General features: G+C 33.5%; 1 protein-coding gene across 2 annotated transcripts in view; it reads left to right on the forward strand.

Moving 5' to 3' along the window:
* The window catches only part of LOC143224907 (A disintegrin and metalloproteinase with thrombospondin motifs 6-like), a 68,222-nt gene that overhangs the window by 17,767 nt on the left and 28,621 nt on the right, over positions 1 to 21,834 (forward strand). For both annotated transcript variants that reach the window (XM_076453378.1, XM_076453371.1), the window contains exons 4-6: positions 2,969 to 3,135; positions 9,732 to 9,815; positions 19,821 to 19,963. In XM_076453378.1, coding sequence (XP_076309493.1) covers positions 2,969 to 3,135; positions 9,732 to 9,815; positions 19,821 to 19,963 — 394 coding nt within the window. The remainder of the gene's footprint in view (positions 1 to 2,968; positions 3,136 to 9,731; positions 9,816 to 19,820; positions 19,964 to 21,834) is intronic.

Here is a 21,834-nt window from a genome sequence, read left to right on the forward strand (position 1 = left end):
GAGCCATGGGCGTCATAAGAACGGTGGTAATGCTTCACTATTCGATTAAAGTAGTTCAAAAGTGGCGGTGGATGTTGGTAACTATTTACCTTTCTTCTAGTCTTTCAGTTGAAAATTAGGGACGGTAAACACAAACAGTTTTTGTGCCCACCACGGGTGTCAAAACCTGGTTTCAAGCGTTGTAAGTTACAAACATCCCACTGGGCCACTGTGAAGGGGACTTCTGCAGCATTGCGTGAATGCCATAAATATATTTGGGTGTTATGCAAATTCCCATATAAGCATTAAGAATTTGATGACTGTAAATAAGTAGACACGAAAAAAGAACATTTGACTTGAGGTTTCATGAGTATACTGTCTGAAATCAGGGATGTTTAACCTATTATTCTATCGACTGGTTTTATCAGTAATTGATAATGCAAACTACCTACTATAATATAATCGATAAGATACCGAAATTTCACGTCGATTAAATAATTATCGAGAGTTTTTTAGTATTATTCAATACTTGTTTTCAGCACTTTATTATTTTTAAAATGTAAGCAATTTTTGCACACAACTAATATTTATTTGCAAACTTTATATAAATTCATTACATTATAAATATTTAATACCTTTTATTTATTTTACATTGTCTTACTATCTAAATAAAATGGTGTCCTGCGTACTCAGTTTATTTTGTTTATTCACATAACGAGTTATCGACGTTTTCGTCTCTATAGAGTTTTATAGGCACAGTACTACAAAGTGAAATTTATGATGGTGCACACGTTAATAAGATGATAAAAATATAATGAAATTGCGAACTTCATTTAACCTTCTGCTGAATATACATCAAACATTTCATGATGACGTTTTAAATAGTTACTTTCTTATAAATTTATTTATTACTTAATGGTTCAGAATTTGTAGCTCCTTTTAATTTAATATAAAACATAGCCATGAAAGCGCGGGACCCTAAGTCAAGACTTCATGACCCTTATGTGTTAATCCGGCCATGTATATGTGTATTGGTCTTTTCACTTAACTGATTAATACTTTAAATGTCAACTATTAAAAAAGTATCATGGCAGTAACATCACTTCCAAAAACTAATTTTTGTACAGAGGTTAGCACCAGGAACACAGCAGTAAGTCTGAAAGTTTATAACGCTACAAACCAGTTTCAATATGCGTGGTAGGCGTTGCACAGATAACCAAAACAAACAGTAGTTAAATTATTTATTTATCCACTGAGTTTATAAAGATGGCAACGTAAATAGTTACGTCGACTGTCAATACGCCTTAAATTTTATTTTTAAAGAAAAACACTAAAATTATTCTTGTAAAATATTTGCTCAGACGACAAACATATTTTATACTTCACAACTTAAAATTAATAACAGAAAACAAAATGTTTGCGAACAAACTATAGAATGAGATTCAGTGTGTGTTACGTAACTCCTCCTAAATCACTTGGTCGCATTGGATTTTATGTGATACTAAACGAAACGCTTCGGTCCCGAGGGTTGCACAAAAGTAAAAAAAAATCACCCCACTCCTTGGTTAACCAAGTTTCCCAAAATATCTTCTCCTAAACTGCTGGACTCACCAACTTCTAATTGTGTCTAAACGAATCGATTTGGCCCGAGGTTTGCATAAAGGAAAACTTTAAAGAACCTTGATATTTCGTGGAAACACTTGTACGAAGATTTCTCGAAAGCGGATGCCAAATCAGATTTTGATACACGTACATAAGCAGTTTCACTAACTACCGTTCGTAACTTGGTTAAAAAAAATAAATTTGTATTATAGCAACAATGATCATTCAACTGAAAATGTGCAAATAATAGTTCAAGCATTAGATCTGCATTATTGTTGTTCAATAAATGTGAGCCACAGATCCACGGGTTCGTTAGTGTTGCTTGTGTACTTATGCACTGGTACCAAGTTACGATATTGTTTCACTTTTGTACGGCATTCATACACTTTTCAGATATATTTAGTTTTGTTGACTTTGTTGATTTAAAAGTTTAACGAATTTTAATATATCGGTTATCTTTCTTAATTCAATAAACGGCTCTAAGAATACTACATATATATTAAATATTTATTTAATGGTAAAATACGTAATTATGTTTTTACAACTTTTATTTTATTTTTAATAAACACTGTTTCGTATGATTTGTCTAACTAACATCATGAAGTGGGTATGTTTGATTAACAGAGCAAAATCGTTACCTGTTGCAGTAAAACAGCGACACTACACTGCTATGCAACAAAATAAAAGCAAGTCAGTCACAACTGTTATATCGTGAACATTTAAAATAATTTTACACCTGAATTGTTAAAGTTTTTTAAAAAATAAAGATAATTTCATTGATATCAAATCTATTTATATTATGTTTTCATATATTTCGACATTCGAAATAACAATGGATTGTTCATTTTGAATCATGTGCTCAAACACAAAATAAAGTGTTGTTAAACGTTATTTTAATCCTGAAGACATTTGTTGTAAATTTTCTCCAAGGTCCAAGTTTCTAGTATATACATGAAATTTGTCGCAGAAATCCTAAAATGCCCTTACTAACAAATGTATGCGATATAATATTACTTACTTTTTACTGTTAGGAAGGAAAAAGTTACATCGAAATGTGTGTTATGTTCTTTTAATTGTTTCTAACCAAACATTTTGGGTGGTATGTGAAAATTAATATATATATATATTGTATAACACAATAAAAAGATTTTTATTTTGAAATAACTGATTGTATTTAAGATCATGTTTCATTTTCTAGCGATGATAAAGTTTTATTTATAACCCAGTGAATGATTGTTTTGTTGCAAGCTATAAATAAAACTAATTTTCATATTAAAAGTTCTTCCTCTAAGTTAACCTCATGTCTATATGTAAGTGCCATTATTTTCAGCAGTATTTTGGTTAAGTAAATTGACAGTCATGTTGTATACGTACTTTTATATTATAGACAGAAACGTGAAACAATTTTGGACTAGACGCAAGAGAGTCAGGAGGGAGATACAGTCCACTAGTGTACAACGTTATGTTGAAACGTTAGTTGTAGCGGACGATAAAATGTTCAGCTATTATGGAGAAAAGGAAATCGATCCGTACATTCTAACTATTATGAATATCGTAAGTGTTGTGCAGATTTTTACTTTTTAAGATTGAGTCCGATACTGTTTCAATTCAGAATTTTAGTTTCAACCTGATAACCCATTGATAGTGTCGGGATCTTTGATATCAAGCTGAAAGCAATTTGTTATTGTTCTTCTGTTCATGTAAATATTTATTCAAAGAAAAAATATTGTGGTTCCATTTTGTGCTTAAAAACACATTTGCTTTATCACTGTACTGAAAAAAGAAATGCCCACAAATTAAAACTTCATTGTGTTTACATCATCTAAAACTATTAGCTTAGTATGATGTCTTAGTCTTATATTAGAACACAGTGTACGATTACAACAAAATTTTAAAATCCTTGTATAATTTTCTTTGATTATTGCTTTATGAAATTCTAGCATTAGTAGCAAAATTTTAGAACTTCCTGTAATGCTGAGACGATCGGTCATCATTCATGTGTAGTATCCTAAATGCTTACTTAAGTGTAATTATTAATTAATTACTATTGTTTATTAGAAGGTACAAATTAATATCCAGTTTATGTCCTTTCTTTCGATTATTAATCTACTACCGTCAGCAGACAAGTTCTCAGAGAAAGACAAGTATTATGATCCTAAGTAATTTTGCGAGAAAAGCTGGCGTACTATTCATTCGTCCGAAAAATTAAGTGATTTTTAGAACACAAAGGCGTAGCTATGGTTTTCAGCGCCCGGGGACAAAGTCAGTTTTCGCGCTCCCTCATGACAAAATGTAAGCTATAATTCCTAATTATGTAACATCAATTTGGCGCCCCCACCCCCGATGCTACTACACCCGTGGACTGATGTACCCTCCTGCCCCTCCCCTCCCCTCCCCTACCCTAGCTACGCCACTGTTAGAACAACCGAGACATCAGAGAATTGTTTATTTAAATACATAACGATAGTTCTCAATTTTGTTATATAGTTTAAGGGGCAATGTTATAGATTTTTATAAATTAATTTAACCATTCTATTTACTTAGCTATTCACCATCATGAGAAGTTATAGATCTATAATAGGTAATTAAAGAAAGGGGAATATATAAACTGCTCAAAAAATTAAAGGAACAAGTACGTTTTCTTATATAATTTATCTCAGTGTTCCAAATGTCATAATATTTTTATTTTTTTAGGTAAGTTGCTTCGTTTCAGTTCTATCTGTATCCACCTTTAATGTGTGATGAACGGTAAAACATGGATAAATATTTTTTAAAAAATGACCAATATCACCAAAACTGATATCCCATATGAAACAATACTTTAAACAGTTTACATGCGTTTATTCAAGAAATGTTTGAAACATTCAATATCTAGTATGACGTCCATGGGCTGTGACACACTCCTGACACCGATTTGGCACATTTCGAATCAGTCTATTGATGTTATCTTGGGGTATGACAGTCTATCAGGGTTCGTCGGAATTCTTGTACATTCTGAGGAGGGTGCTGGCGTTCACTAACACGCTTCCACATATCCAAACAATGTTGAATCAAATTTAAATCTGGAGATCTGGCGGGCTACTCAAATGTCTTTGTTCCTTCTTCGTCAAGGAAGTTCATACACAGTCTAGCAAGGTGGGCTCGCTCGTTAACCTGCATGAGAATGAAACCATCGCCAACAGCACCGACAAAAGGCCTCACAATGGGTTCCAGAATTTCGTATCTATATCGTCGTGCGTTCAGAGCACCTCTGTCGAATATGAGTAAGTCCTTGCGGCCACCCAAGCATATGCCTGCCCAGACCATTTTAGAACCTCCTCCATAAGCGTCGACTTGCACAATGTTAAAAGCGGAAAATCGCTCTTTTCGGCGTCTCCACACTCTCGCACGTCCATCATCATGAGACACAGTGAACCTGCTCTCGTCTGTCCACAGCACGGTGTCCCATTGACGAAGTTCCTTGTCCAGGCGCTGATGAGAAAACTCCAACCTGGCTGCAAGGTGTCGTGCTGTCAGAATAACGCGTCTTGCAGGCCGTCTGGCCCTAAGGCGTCCTTTCTGCAGACAATTGCGAACTGCTTGGAACGACACACGGGTTCCAGTAGAACGCTGAAGGCCATTTCGCAGTAACCGAGTCGTAGCTAACCAACCTGTCCTGCAGAGCGGTAGTCACGATGTGGCGGTCCTCTCTGGCTGTTGTGCAGCGATGACGGCCTTGACCTGGTCTCCTGCCATAAGAGTTCGTCTCCTGGTAGCGTCGCCAAAGTCGATTGATGGCACACCGACGCGCTGTGCCCCTCCTGTGGGTCTGGTCATCCTCCAGCATCCGGACCGCTCTGGCTACCTCGTTCTCTGTCGGATGGCGCCTGGCTGCTTGGGTACACAAGATGAAGGTACACACTGACAAAACGAGCTGCAAAAGATTCATGTCGGTGTTTGTTTCGAGAATTAATGAGAAATGCATAGTTTCACGTAACAGCCTTATATAGGGTACCTTGAGTTGTATTCTCCTTGAGTGAGGTGCGTTTCATTTGAGTTGCTTCAAACTTCACTCGTAAGCTTAAAAATACGCTTGTAGACGAACGGATATGTTTTTCATATATAAATTTAGCTATGACAAAAATATACTAAAATATGTACTTGTTTCTTTAATTTTTTGAGCAGTATATATAATAGTTATAACATTTAACGGGGTATAGATAATACCGCCTACAAATGTCTTTAAGCATATTTATTTCAAAGTGCTACGTTACTTAAATATTTACAATTTCTTTCAAACATATTTAAGAAAAGTTTGTTTGTTTGTTTGTTTGTTTTGGAATTTCGCACAAAGCTACTCGAGGGCTATCTGTGCTAGCCGTCCCTAATTTAGCAGTGTAAGACTAGAGGGAAGGCAGCTAGTCATCACCACCCACCGCCAACTCTTGGGCTACTCTTTTACCAACGAATAGTGGGATTGACCGTCATATTATACACCCCCACGGCTGGGAGGGCGAGCATGTTTAGCGCAACGCGGGCGCGAACCCGCGACCCTCAGATTACGAGTCGCACGCCTTACGCGCTTGGCCATGCCAGGCCTTTTAAGAAAAGTAACAACGTTTTTGAACATATCGCATCCTCCGATATTCAGCCATTGGAAATAAATAATTTCAGTATTGCCTATTGCTGGAAAAAGCTATAGATACATAAGAAGAGTAACTAATAAAAGAACAACTACGTGCTAGGCAGAAATAACTGAATGAAACATACCGACCTGGATTAAGGGTGAGATCGTGGCAGAGAAAAATTATTGTCATTAAAGTGGCTCAAGTGAACTGCATTGTGAAAAGCTTTAAAAGAAAGCATTGAATAACTGTGATTTCGATATTTCAAAGAAACAAAAAGTGGCTTTAGTAATAAAGAATCGATCAATAAGGTTAGCAAGCTCAAGAGTCCAAATACACTGTATACAGTACCGCAATACCTAAACCACTTACAATAGGTCCGACTCTGAATTAACAAATGTGTGATTTTACGGTATAACACGGTAAAAAAGAACAATAGTTTTTCCAAGAAATATAACTGAAAGAAATTATTGCATTCACACCTACCAGAACAAAAGAAAAAAAATGCGATGAGAGAGTGGTGAGAAAAATAAATAATAATTTAATGACTATATCAAAGCTATCCGACAAAACTATTTGTTTCTTTAGAAGAACAAATATCACAACAATAATCGAAATTCTAAAACCGTTATTCTAAATGTTGTGTTGTCACTATTATCGTATTTCTGAACAAGTCAATTACACTAGCATCACCTTAAAAAAAGCAACTTAACATCTCCTATGGCTAAAGTATATTGTTTGTTTTTTAATTTCGCGCAAAGCTACACGAGGGCTAACAGCACTAGCCATCCATAATTTAGTAGTGTAAGACTAGAGGGAAGGCAACTAGTCATCACCACCCACCGCCAACTCTTAGGCTACTTTTTTAGCAACGAATAGTGGGATTGATCGTGACATTATAACCTTCCAATGGCTGAATGGGCGAGTATGTTTGGTGTGACTGGGATTCCATCCCGTGACTCTCAGATTAAGTGTCGAGTGCCTTAAACCACAAGGCCATGTCGGTCCTTAAAAAAGTGTAAATTAGTGTTATTTTTTCTTTTCTTTGAGAAAACAAAACATATAATAAGCCAAACGAATACTTACTCTATGAGCACATAATCTTATATAGGTCGCCATGAACTACGAAATGCGACTGGTTTCAAAATATTAAAATGTATTGAAATAACTAATATAATACCAAAGCCTGTTTTCTCTTCAACGCCATGTAAAATTGTTATAGTTATCAGATCATCCCTTAAGTAATGCTCGATTTTACGTTCAGAAAAAAAGAAAGGATTTCAAATGCTTTTAATGTTATTTAATCAGTAATGTATATTTCATCGTTATTAATTACTTCCTGCCAACGATTCACAAGATTCTGAATGCCACTTCTATTAAATTCTTGGGGTTTGGAGGAAAAGAATGTAGAGAGGGTAGTTTTGACATCTTCATGTGTTCCAAGCTCTTTTCCATCAAGATAGTTCTGCAAACTTCGGAATAGATGATAATCAGATGGGGCTAGGCTTGGAGAATAAGGAAGATGTGGAAGTTTTCTCAGTCTAGCTCTTCAATCTTTGCCAATGTGATCCTTGCTGTATGGGGCCGTGCATTATTCTAATGTAACACAACACCTTTACGATTGATCAAAGCAGGCCTCTTTTCTTATGGTGCAGCATTCAAACGCTCTAACTGTTAACAATAGAAGTCTGATGTAATTGTTACGTTGAGTGGCAGCATCTCAAAGTGGATCACATCAACAATATCCCACCAAACGCTTAACAAGACTTTCCTAGGGTGGAGATCCATTTTGGGCTGTTTTTTTAGCCAGTTTACCTGCACTGAGTCATTGTCTGCAGTACTTAATATTTTTATAATATATTCGTTTTTCATTTCCAGTCACTAACCTGTCAAAAAAAGGTGAATTACCTTCACGAGAGTGCAGAGAAGTGCAAATGTCCACTCTTGCTCCGAGGTTGGCTTCTTTCAAATCATAGGGGACCTATTTTCCAAGTTTTAACACCTTTCCAAGCTGTTGCAGATGACGGTGAACTGTTGAATGGGTTGAATTAAGCTTCTGTGCTAGTTCTTCAACTGTTGCAGCACAATATTCATCAAGTGCAGCCAGCAGCAAGTTATCATTAAACCCAACAGGACGACCTGAACGTGGCACATCACTAAAGCTGTAGTCACCTGATCTGAGCTTCTGAAACCGCTTTCGACATTTTTTTTTCATTGAGAGACTCCGCATAATAAACATCTCGAATGTTTCGTGTAGTTTCTGCTACACTATTGCCTTTTTTAAACTCATAAAGCATTATATGCCTAATGTGTTCCTCAGACACACTCATCTTCATAAGGGTTTATTTGATTAATGATTTGAAAAAGTGAGGTTTGATTAGTTTCTTTTATTTGTCCGAACATTTTTATACACGTCCTGCCACATATGTTAGCCATTAAAGCCTTCTACAAAGACGGAAATAGTGATGCACTTTCTGTATTAAATTTTCGGACATTACTTTTGGGATGACCTGATAATCACAATTCTGTTGAAAAAGTTAACTATTTATTAAACACTTCCTTTAATGTTTTCATAATTTTCTGACTAACTTAAATAAAAACATGTAAATACTTATAAAAGTATGTGTGTGTGTTTCTTATAACAAACCCACATAGGGCTATCTGCTCAGCCCACCGAGGGGAATCGAATCCCTGATTTTAGCGTTGTAAATCAGGAGACATACCGCTGTACTACCGGGGATATTATAAAAGTAAAACGAATTAAATGCTTAGTTCGCTCATTGGATCAACATAGGTCAACATATATATATGTATATAAGAAGTCCATAATTTGCTAAAAACAAATTTAATATAAACAAATAATATATGTAATGAAAATCGAGCTTTTTATTGTAGAAAACAGATTTAAACAACAAGTAATGATATCTGATCAGAATATTTTGCGTGTAACAAAACAGCCAAGTTATAATAAAGAGGCCAGCCATATTAAGAAATATCTACAAAAAGTGCAAATTCACGCATAATGCAAGCTCTGCACGTAGCCTAAAAATAAAGAGCCAAGTTATATCAAAATGAAGGAATATGTAACTTATTTGTGTTTAATTTCACGCAAGGCTACATGGGTGCTTGCGCTAGCTGTCCTCAATTCTTCAGTGATAGAAAAGAAGTAAAGTAGCTAGCCAGCACTACACACCGCCAACTCTTAAGCTACTCTATTACCAACGAATAATGGAACTGATGCTTACATTATGATGCCCTAACGATTTAAAGAGCAAGCATATTTGGTGGGACGGGGATCTGCATCCACAAATTGCGAGTCGAGCGCCTTAACCAGTTGGTCAAGTGTGCATGATGTGATATTAAAATGACTAAGTTAAACAATACGCAATTGTAACAAACTTATCTTCTTTTGTTCCTGTTGCTGCTAGTTCTTGTTGCAATAAATTACTAGCTTTTGAAAGAAAAATAGATTACTTATTTCTACATAGATCAAGATATTTTTTATTTTAAACCTGTGAATATTTTTTATTAATTTGTTATTTGCAGGTATCCAAGTTATACGGGGATCAATCAATAGGAAATGCAATTGATGTAGTTGTCACACGATTAGTACTCCTTACAGAGAAGCAGGTAAGCTGAACTAGAAACAAGGGACAATATATTCTCACTCTCCATTTGATCGTAACTAATTTTTACACATCTCACTTTAGCTGTGGTTTCATGGAAATACTTAGAGTGTTGCAAGTTACTCTGAAAATTACATAAAATCCAACTTTGTTGCTACTAAATATAGTACCTGCTGATTTCCAGTGAGAGGTAAGACAAGATATATGTTAATATTCTATAAACGTGATAGTATTGTTACCGAGACTTTGATCTTAAGATTTACTTATACATCATGTTTAGGTATAAATTCAGCCATTGTTTCGTTGAAAGTTACATAACATACAAGTTAATCTGTATTGAAATATTAAGAAATGTTGTACAAAGTTGTTTAATCATGAAAGTGGTAAGCATTATGCTGTGAGACTTAAAGAACAGCTGAGAACTGAAGTGTTATTATGTGTTTTCGTACATGATTTCAGAAAAGAACGCGTAGCTTCAAGAGTCTTAATATAATACGATCACAAACCTGTAATCCGAGCGCTTTCGAAAGGTGGATCTTTCTTCTTCAAGGGTCTATTGGTGGGACAGCAGTATGTCTTTACATTTATAATACTAAAATCAGGGGTTCAATTCCCCATTGACACAACAAACAACCCGATATAGTTTTGCAATAAAAAGATACACACTTTTCTTCAAGAGAAAACTTCCCATAAAGGAGAAATGTTTATCTTTTGAAAGCACTCGGGTTACAGGGATTTTATCGTTTTATGTATTCATAGTTAATGTAGTTTGAAACATTTTATCTCGTAACTTTATTAGACGAAAAACTCGCGAGCCACAATTTAATGAAACAAATGTAAAGTCATTATTAATTTGTTTTTGAATTTTGCGCAAAGCTACACGAGGAATAATCTGCGCAAGCCGTCCCTAATTTAGCAGTGTAAGACTAGAGGGAAGGCAGCTAGTTATTACCACCTACCGCCAACTCTTGGGCTACTCTTTTACCAATGAATAGTGGGATTGTCCGTTACAGTATAACACCCCTATGGCTGAAGAAACGAGCATTTGTAGTGCGACGAGGTTTCGAACTCTCGACCCTCGAATTACAAGTCGAGTGCCTTAACCTCCAGGCCATGCCGAGCCCTATAAAGTCATAATGATTAAGAATTAAAGCAACAAATATATTAGTCGACAAAACAATAAAAGTATCACAACTAAATTAAAACTAATGAAACAAAACTTGGTGATGCATAAAAATAATATACTCTTTACCTTCCAATACTGCAATATGTTGTTATACCATTAATTATTTGCAATTTTGTTTTTGTTATTATCCTTCACACTTAATATGACAGAGGGACGGATTTATATGACCACTATTTACAACTATTTCAGCAAATTTGGATCTTACAGTAAAATTAGGGAAACATAAAACAGTTAAGATTCAGAATAGTAATTTTAAAACCTAAAGTGTGGCTTCGTTTAGTTGATAATACATTTAGAATATGGCCATATTCACTAGACAAGTTAGAGGAATTTAATAAATATTCCAATAACTCACATTTTAACAGTTTAAACTAACTCCTAGTTACAACCAGGGTTGAACAAAAAAGTTTATTATATAGTGATACTCACAAAATTCCAAAGTGACTTTCAACTCATTGGAATACAGAGTTAACTTACCAAACCATAGTAAAGAAATATGTGCCTGGCTAGTACTTGAAACTAACGTTCATAAACAGTACAATATGTAGAGCCAGGTTACTAATTATTTTGTTAAATGCATAAAGGAATGAGAAGTGGAGAAACAGACAGACAAAAACTCAGTTCCAAAATACAACTATTTCTTCTTATTTAAATTGCAAGATTACTACCAACATCGAGTAATAATCACCCATAACACTCTTCAGCGACGTTTCGTGAACTAACTTATTACAGCTCAATATAGGGCACTTGTAAAATTACGTGATCACAAATTATCGTAATTTCCATACTCTTGTGGATGATATTTGAACATAATTTACAAAATCCAGCTTAATATTAATAATATCTATAAGTCACCGCTAGGAGAAACTAATATCAGTCTTTTAATATAGGCGTATTTACTCAAAATAAACGTAATAATCTTGGAAATGAGTTAGCGTTTTAAATATAACTAAAAAATCATAGATACACTAAATGATAGAAGGAATAACAAATGAACGATAAACAAAACCATAACAGTAACAACAACAAAACAACAGGATTCGCTATCTGACAACATAACACTACGTGACACAAATTTTGTTCCTGGATAGAATGTGTTAGTTCTTAATTGCTTATATTGTACAAATACAGAAAATGGTCATTATTCCCTTCAAACTTTGCATTTGTGACCTGGATAATTAAATTTAGAATTTAAATATTTACATAAATATTTTTTATGTAAAAATGGGCAAATTTGGACATTTTCATTTACATAAGGTCTGAATAAAACAACATATGAATCAAGATTTACATGAATTTATACTAAGGTTATACAAAAATGTTAAGAAGTGAGTAGTTTTTAGAGATTTACAACTGTAATGTAAATCACTTTCACGTATCAACCCCCAAATATAGTCTTCCATCATGTTTTCGTTATATGCTCCTTGGTAGCGACGTTCAAAGTCCAGTATATCTTGGTGGAAACGCTCCCCTTGCTCCTCTGAGTATGCTCCCATGTTCTCCTTGAATTTCTCAAGGTGAGCATCAAAGATATGGACTTTCAGGGACATCCTGCAGCCCATTTTGCCATAGTTCTTCACCAGAGCCTCACCAGTTCCACATAATTTCTAGTCTTGTGTTTGCCCAAGAAGCCCCAAGCCACTGTGACAAAGCTGCCCCAAGCTTTTTTCCTTCCTACTGGGCTTCTTGGGGAATTTTGTGCACCCCAGGATCTTCTTTATTTGTGGTCCAATGAAGACACCAGCTTTGATCTATTCCTCAGACAGCTTAGGGAAGAATTCTCGAAGGTAAGTACTTGTAGGCTGCAGACTCCTTACCAATAGCTCTGACAAATTGTTTCATATGACCCAATTTTATGTGCAATGATGGGAACAACATCTTCTGGAGGTCCAATAGTGGCTCACACTTGATGTTGTGCCTCCCCACAGAAAACGTGGTCCGTTGTAGCCAGTGCTTCCTGTTGTAGTGTGCTACAGTGTTCCTGCTGTCTCAAAGGCAAATATAACAGGGAAACGTGGTAAAGATTCCTTGGAGACCCATCAGGAATGCCACCATTTTGAAGCCTCTGATAACCTCCCAACCATACTCATCATACTTCAAGGCTTCTAGCAAGGTCTTGACGCTGTTGTATTTCTCTTTGAGGTGCACCAAACCAGTCAGGGAAAGAGACAAATACTTGTTTTTGTTATGGAGCAGTACAGCTTTGAAGCTTCTGGATGAGCTATCAATGAAGAGGCGCCCATCGTTCGGGTTACAGGCAATTCCAATTGCCTCCCACAGACTAGATACATTGTGGCAGAAGCAGAGGCCATCTTAAGGAGTGATGAAGCTTAAAAAATGTTGGTGACACTTCCTGTGACTTGCGACTTGCACACTTTCATCTAACAAATCCCACTCCTTGAGCCTAAATGTCAAAAGCTCGGCATTCGACTTTGTTAGACCAAGATCTCTGATCAAGTCATTGAGGTCTCTTTGGTTTGGGTAGTGTAGGTTTTTCTCACCAGCTGCACCTCTGAAATTGTAATCTGGATCTTCAACGTCTACCTCCTCTTCTGACTTTCTCCTTTCTTTAGAGGATGGCTGCTTTCTCTCTGGTGAAGTAGGTACAGGGAGCTCAGGGCACTGTGGTCCGAATACATGACAGCAGATGCAATCTTGCCAGCCCGATGTTTGGAAGGGTCCACCATGCAGAAGTAACAATTGCTTGAGTTGTCAGTGGATTCATGTCAAATTCTTGAAATAGCGAACCACATGGCTCTCTTTTCTCCTTGTACCATCCTGCAAAAGAGCAAAATAAAATTGTTATTATGAAGAATAAATTTATTTCATTCACAACTAATGTGTAAGATGTTCAAGCAAAATATTTTATATGTGATATTGTTTCTATACCATTGGAAATTTAAAAAAATAAATTAAAAATTTTAAAAGGTCTAAAATTTGTATAATATAAAACCTTACTATTCTAGCAAGCAAAAATTGTCCGTCTTACCTTCTAGAGTTTTTTGCAGTGCTCGCAGGTAAAATGAGGTGCCTATGGTTTGTTTTGATCCCCAACAGGCATTCCGAAATATGCCTTGTAGGCTTCATACATTTTAGCAGATGCTGTCACAGTACTTGTTCGCTCTTGTATTGATACATTGGCCATATACATAGCAGAATGCGCCTGGAGAATGCTTGCAGCTTCTTGATGCCATTCTAATAAAATCAGATAGGTCTATGTGTTTACTTAGGCAGCTAGAATTAAACTGAAGTGGTGATCCCTTGTATATATATTATTATTGAAAATTCAAAAAAATTCTAAAAGGTTCTTGAAAATTTTCATAAGATCTACAACATTCTAGAAAGTTCTTGAAAATTCTTGTAAGTTCGAGAAAATTCTCTATCAGCTACTCAGCACTGAATTTATCTGGAATATTTTGTAAAGTGGGTACATTTGAAATTTTCATTACCCAGATCACAAAAGCAAAGTTTTAAGAGAAAATAGGTCTTTTCCATTAGTGTTTCAATTAATTAACTAACTGATTATAAGTTAATTAGGGTTAACCATCTTTTAGGACGAATTAGTTATAAATGAATTAGTGTTAAGCATCCTTTTCCTGATGAATGAATTAATTAATTATCGACATGATGAGACATGTATTGTAGGAGTCATGACCGCCAGGTCTTAATGGCCGAGAAACATGTTCTCTAATTTTTGGCGTAATTAACCATTTTGGCCGCCTGTCTTGGGGTCCAAACCACTTACATCAAATAAGGTTAAATTGAAACCAATGAAGCCTTTCCATTTAATGTATAATGTGAAGGCTGTTTAACGTTTTTGGTCATGATCATTAAAGGGATAAAGGTTTTTCTTTTTGTCTTATCACTATGCAGGAAGTCGTGTCACCTGTGTTCATAAATATACTTTATTTTCTTCATGTTTGTTTTATGGCTTGAAGTATCTGTTGTCACTATCTGTCTTAAATATATGAAGTCAGAGTTAATTTTGCAGAAGTATGTTGTCATTAATAGAGGATTGAAAACTTAACATTATTGACAGGATTTATTGTAAGTACTGTAATAGGTTAACGATATAACAGTGTACCAGATTACATTCTAATACATATTTGGATAATATGAAGATATGCTTGCCATTTGCTGAGGGTATTTTCATCCAAATAAGTTACTGAAAAGCACATTAATTGTAGTTTAACTTAAACTTTAAGACATTTTTATTGGTCTTTAAAACGAAGTAAAACAGAGTGATAAATATGTTTTTTTTTTTTTTGGTTTTGTTAAGCATAGAGCTACACAATGGAATATTAGTGCTGTGCTTACCATGAGTATCAAAACCTACTTATTAGCATTGTAAATCTCCAAACTTAAAGCTCAATCACCAAACAGGTGGGGAGATTTGAAGGTACCATAAAAATCTAAGGGAAAATATATTTTCATAATTAGTGTAATATTTTATAGAAGCTTAGTATTTTAGACATTTATTGGAAAAAATGAAAGTCAAAGTGTTTTTTCACATTAATACATATCAGTACTAGTAATATATTTTTAGCTTGCTTACCTGATGTAAATATGTTTATAATAGTAGTAAGAGCAGTACTTTTCTATGTAAAGAATGCCATCTCATGCCGTAGGAGAAAGTGAAGGATAAATAGTCCACGAAGTGGAAACAGAGAACAATGATGTAATATATTCATGAAGTTACACCAGAGAGTACATTAATGGCATGATATCATCATTAGACACCAAAAGGCATGTTTCTAGGTGTGATATAATCTCCTAGTTTGAGTGTTACTAAAGTATAATTTCTACAGGTATATAGTCTTACAAAGGATAATATTTCTATACACAGAAGATGTTATTAAACGGGTTGTGTACTTGGGGTGTTTTTGAAGGTGGATAGTCCAGTTGGGTGATGAGCTCACCTTGCAGTGTCTCAGTATGTGATTATGTCATCAACATTGCAGTCTAGATTTAATTATATGCCTTAAAAAGTTGCATGTAAAACTTTTATTTGAACGATCCAGTATAACTGATTGTGTTTTCAATTAATAATAAATTTGGATGTGCCATAAAAGTTTTGAAGACAAGTAAAACTATTATTTAACAAGATGAGTATTATAGTATAATACACATGCCAATTTTTATCACCAGTAACATCATAATTTATCCATTATTTGAATGAGGCAAATGTTTTAACACAGTCCTTTTCATAATTAGTCACTGCTTTATGAATAAAACACTTTGCTAATTCATTAGTTTTATAGTTTTCACTTTTCTTATCAATATAACATGCATCCTGAAAAGTTTTCATCACATCTATTATTTCATTTTTATAAATATTTACTGGAGACAGTTACTTTATTATTTTGTATTTGATTGTGTTTTTAACTATCATCTTATTATACATTTAATATAGTGATTATAGTTTTGCTTGTATTTTTAACTTGCATGACATACTTTTTGCATTTCCCGATGTTTCATATGTAAAACATTTAATATCTATAATTACTGTCCCCAGTGGCATAGTAGTATGTATGCAGACTTAAAACACTATGTTTTGATACCAGTGGTGGGCAGAGCACAGACAGCCAATTGTATAGCTTTATGCTTGACCACAATCTATAATTAATATTTGTATAACATCTATTCCCTCTGAAAATGATACTCATTTAAATCTCTAAATACTATACAGTAATTTCATATTTAACTTTTATAAGCTGATTCATTCTGCTAAAGTTTAAAGGATCTACATAAATAGTTATGTTTAATAATTATTATTGTGAAAAAAATTATAATCATTACATTCTGTAGGTACTTTCATAAATCTTTGTTTAGAGCTTGTTTTTTGCTAGCTTGAAATGTTATACAAATGATGGAAATGGACTTAGCAACAGTATTTAAAGAATTGGTAATATTACTAAATTTTATAGAATTATTATGCAGTTTAGGGATAGCATATAAAAATAGTAATTCATAATATTTTGTATTTATATATATATATTTGAAGTTGGAATGTTGTAAATGGAAAATTTCAACCAAAATGGAGTCTATGGGATGATTTATATACATGGTTTGAAAATAAATGACAAGAAAATACTCAATAAAATTACACGTTGAACTATGTCAATTCTAAATCCAATGAAAACATGAGGTGTTTTCACTTGTTATAGACAGTTTCACATTCTTTTGAATATATCAACTCTGTCAAATGAAACATATGCCTCATTAACACATCTTTCCTGCATGAGAAAGATTGGCTGTATTCGTATTATTGATAGTTCCAGTTGCAATAATAAGTTCCAATTCTAATTTAAAAAAAAAAGAAATAGCACCAATTTTCTCCTTATTTTATTGTCTAAATTAAGATACAACTTTACAGGATTCCCTCATATATAACTTAGGTCTTAGTTTAGCATCATATCTTACTCGAATGATCCCTTGAATTTAACTTGTCTGTTTTTGTGTATATTATACTTTTATGATTATTATTTTAACATTAATTAAGAATAGTGTCACATCTGAAGTGGATCCTTGTCTCAGTTATTAAGGAAAACTATCAAAGCAAATAGTTTTTTATAATCATATGTCATTCCCTCATTTCAGATTTTTCCTATGTCTCTAGGTAATTAATTAGGAAATCAGTTTTAATATAGTGGCTGGGGGAAAATGTTCACCATTAAAATTATTAAAATAATATTAATAAGATAGATTTAATATATGTCCTGAAGTTGTCGAACCACAGTGGAAACATGTTTCATTCTGGTCCTCCTTTTTCACTGCTTTTCTACTTCAAAAACAGGAAGCAGAATTTCAAACTTCTTTGACTGCTAATTATCTCTTAAGCAGATCAAAAGTTTATATTTATAAGATGTAAGAGTATTTAGATATATTAATATATGTCCTGAAGTTGTCGAACCACAGTGGAAACATGTTTCATTCTGGTCCTCCTTTTTCACTGCTTTTCTACTTCAAAAACAGGAAGCAGAATTTCAAACTTCTTTGACTGCTAATTATCTCTTAAGCAGATCAAAAGTTTATATTTATAAGATGTAAGAGTATTTAGATATATTAATATATGTCCTGAAGTTGTCGAACCACAGTGGAAACATGTTTCATTCTGGTCCTCCTTTTTCACTGCTTTTCTACTTCAAAAACAGGAAGCAGAATTTCAAACTTCTTTGACTGCTAATTATCTCTTAAGCAGATAAAAAGTTTATATTTAAAAGATATAAGAGTATTTAGATATGTTTAGAAACACAAGTGTGATATAATTCTAAGATTTGAAACATCGTGGTAATACCACCGATTTGAACAAACATTCAATTCCACATTGTGACATCACTGACTCCATCCAAATTAAGTAAAAAGATGAAGTCAGCATTGCATTTCCAGATCATTGTATAGCCAAACTTAAATAAATTACAATAGCACTTGTGCATTTGTATACAGTTAAAAGGAGTACAATGTAAAAATAACTGAACAAAAAAGTTATTAAAAATGCCTCCCATTGCTATGAAAACTACATACCTTAGTGTTCTATGTTGCTATCCCCAGAAGTAAAAATTAAGTTCCATCATGACCTTTTCAACAATATAAATTATCTTTATACTTTTAGCACTATCTAGACTTAAACACATCAAAGAGTTTATAAACTATATGCCCATTTCTTTGTTTCTTCTAAATCTGGACCAAACAGTATGTGCAACATAATGTGTGTTCTTTTTTCCATTTCTATTGTTTCTGTGGGTTTTTTCAAAGCTCTTTGACCTGTAGATGGTGATAAATTTAAGTAAATTATTGGTATAGATACATAATTCATGGTCAAACTTTAGCTTTTATTCCTATGAATAGTAGCATAAATTGAAATGTATTATTTTTATGGGTTTCCTCTGTTGTTAATAAATTATTTATCATTGTTCTCCAGTTAATTCTATAAGCAAATTTTTATCATATATTCAAAAACAAATGTCTTCATTTATGTATATAGACACTAATATATGCTTATAACATGGAATATAAACTTTATTTTTATTTGGCATAGTGTTTATTCATCACAGGTGACATCTCATGCAACAAGCGTTCAGGCAATATGAGTATTGCACAAACAATATATACATTATGTAATTGGTTTTATGTGCTAACATGATTAAGTTGGAAGCCATTTAAATCTGCTTTATATTAATCTGTGAAATTATGTTAAGTTGAAGAATTCATGGGATATAAAAAATAGAGGAAAAATAAAGTTTGATCATATGACTTCCGTAAGAATTATGTTAGAAGAATATCTGATGAAATAAATTCATTAGTCAGTTGATATTAGTATGATCATTGGGATATTAGTGAAAATATATATACTTCAAGAAAGTTTAGATTTGTATAAATGTTATTTATAAGAATAATCTATAATTTTTCATTACAATGTATATAGAAGTTGTGCTAAGACAAAAGCAGCAGTTAGAAATTATATGGTTGTGTAGCTAATATTGTAGCTTTAATGTCATGGAATGTTATTATTGAAAATATAAGAAATATTAGTGTGGAGTGAATAACAGTACTTAGAAGGTGGTCTGTTAGACCTAAAATTTTAATAGTGAAAAACTCTTATGACATGTCATTTATATAACTTTTGCTTGAATAATACAACTTGTAAGACACTGTTGTTTTGCTGCAGATTAAATATTTCATTTATGCTAGAAATTGGATTATGAATGTTCTCTAAACAGTTACTATGTGTGATTTGTTAACTCAGCAGGTCCACAAAAATATATTAAAATATATTAACATTATTTCAACATTAAATGAAACAAAATTGGCTTTCGTTTTCAGCCAGACCTCAATATTACCCATCATGCAAGTGATACGCTGGAGAGTTTTTGCAACTGGCAAAAGTCAATCAACACTAGAGAAGTGGCATACAGGCAGCAAGAGGAAGGAATTGCTCATCATGACAATGCCATCTTAATCACCAGGTATAAGTATCTGGTGAATGTTGTGTATATAAATTGTTTTGTTTCTAATTCTGAACTAGTACTGTTTTGTTTCTAATACTGAACTAGTACTGTTTTGTTACATTCATTTTAAGATCAGTTTTATTGTCCTGTACTACATCCAGAATGGTAAGTTGTCAGGGAAAATATCTGTTTTGCTGAAAGTTTTGCTTAGAACATATAATCAGTATTTACTATCATATTGTGCTTACAAACATCAACAAGTTCCTGTGAGAATTAAGGTATTTTTCTTTTGTATACAAAAACAAACCATGTTAAAAATTTTAAAGCTTATGAGCATTTCTGATTCAAAAACTATTACCATGTATATGTATTAATATTCTATAGAATATTGAAAGTTGCATGCTATAAAATATTTCACTAATGTTATACTAAAATATTTAAACAATGTAAAATATGTTTTATTTTAAACTCATTGTTTTTGTCTATTGTGAGTAACTATTTGAGAAGTTGCTAAATGGGAAATTCAACAAACAATTGACCTGGATATATATTTAACTTTTGTAAAGAATACTTGTACCATATGTACTTCCACAGAGTCCCTGAAAATGTTTTGTTTCAAAAGTAAATAAAACAAAAATTAAGAAAAATATTGTATTGTTTTTTCAAGTTTATACATCATACAATGTTATAACCTATACTGTGTTTAATTCTTCTCTTGATTCTTTGCATGCAAACATTTGACTGATGTTGCAACAGTAGCACAAATTGAATGTTAAAGGTCCCTTATGTGATATCATTTTATTGTGTAATGACTGATTGACAACTTACTACTGTATCATTATGTGCATAGTTAAAACAGGTGACCCCTCCAGGCAAATTCCAGCCTCCTTTTGTAGAGTAAATTCTTATGTTGATAGTGTACATTTAGTTTGAAACAGTCTATTGAAATCTGGCAGTCAGAAACATCTGAAAACTCCATTACTGTACCGTCAACATATGTTAATTTAGAAACTTTGTTGTTTGATGTGATACTTGTATACATTCTATTTTGAAGACAAGGAAGACGAGTGGCATAGTTGAGTCACGTTGTGCTGTGGACTCCTTGTTGAATGGTAGCAAGTTTAAGGTGGGGCACATCATGTTATTGTGTCTCACCTGTTTCAGTACTTTTCTCTGAGCTGAGGTTCAATCTGAAGTCAACTGGTATTATTCTAATGCCATTAGATTATGGTTCAAAAGCTTTTTAACTAAGTAGTTTTAAGAATGATCAATAATGTACCATATTTTATTAGTTCATGTGTTCTGAATTTTGCTCGAGGGCTACCTCTGCTAGCTATCCCTAATTTAGCAGTGTAAGACTAAAGGGAAGGTAGCCAATCGTCATCACCCAGTGTCAACTCTTGGGCTACTCTTTTACTAACAAATAGTGGGATTGACTGTGACATTATAATGCCCCCACGGTTGAAAGGGCAAGCATGTTTGGTGTGACAGGATTTGAATTTGCAACCCTCAGATTACAAGTCAAGCACCCTAACCACCTGACCATGCCTGGCCATGTTAGTTTATTAGATGGCCAAATTACCAGTCCTAGTCATTGTCTTATTAATATCTTTAACTAGAGCAACTAGATTATGATGAATTAAATCAGAAAATGACTATCACTTAACACAAACCTTAATACTTCAATTAAAATGTGTGTAAATTAGTTGTACATTAATTATACTGTTTAGGCAGTTGTAATTAGTTATATTTTAGTGGTATATGTTAAGATAAACACATTGCATGGTAAAAACATTATGTTTCAGTGCAATGACTAAATAAAATATATTTCTAATATGCTTACTCATCCAACAGCCGGCTAAGAGACTTTCAAGGATTACCAAACAAGA

Source organism: Tachypleus tridentatus, chromosome 1, assembly GCF_004210375.1.
Source record: "Tachypleus tridentatus isolate NWPU-2018 chromosome 1, ASM421037v1, whole genome shotgun sequence".
Lineage (NCBI taxonomy): Eukaryota > Metazoa > Arthropoda > Merostomata > Xiphosura > Limulidae > Tachypleus > Tachypleus tridentatus.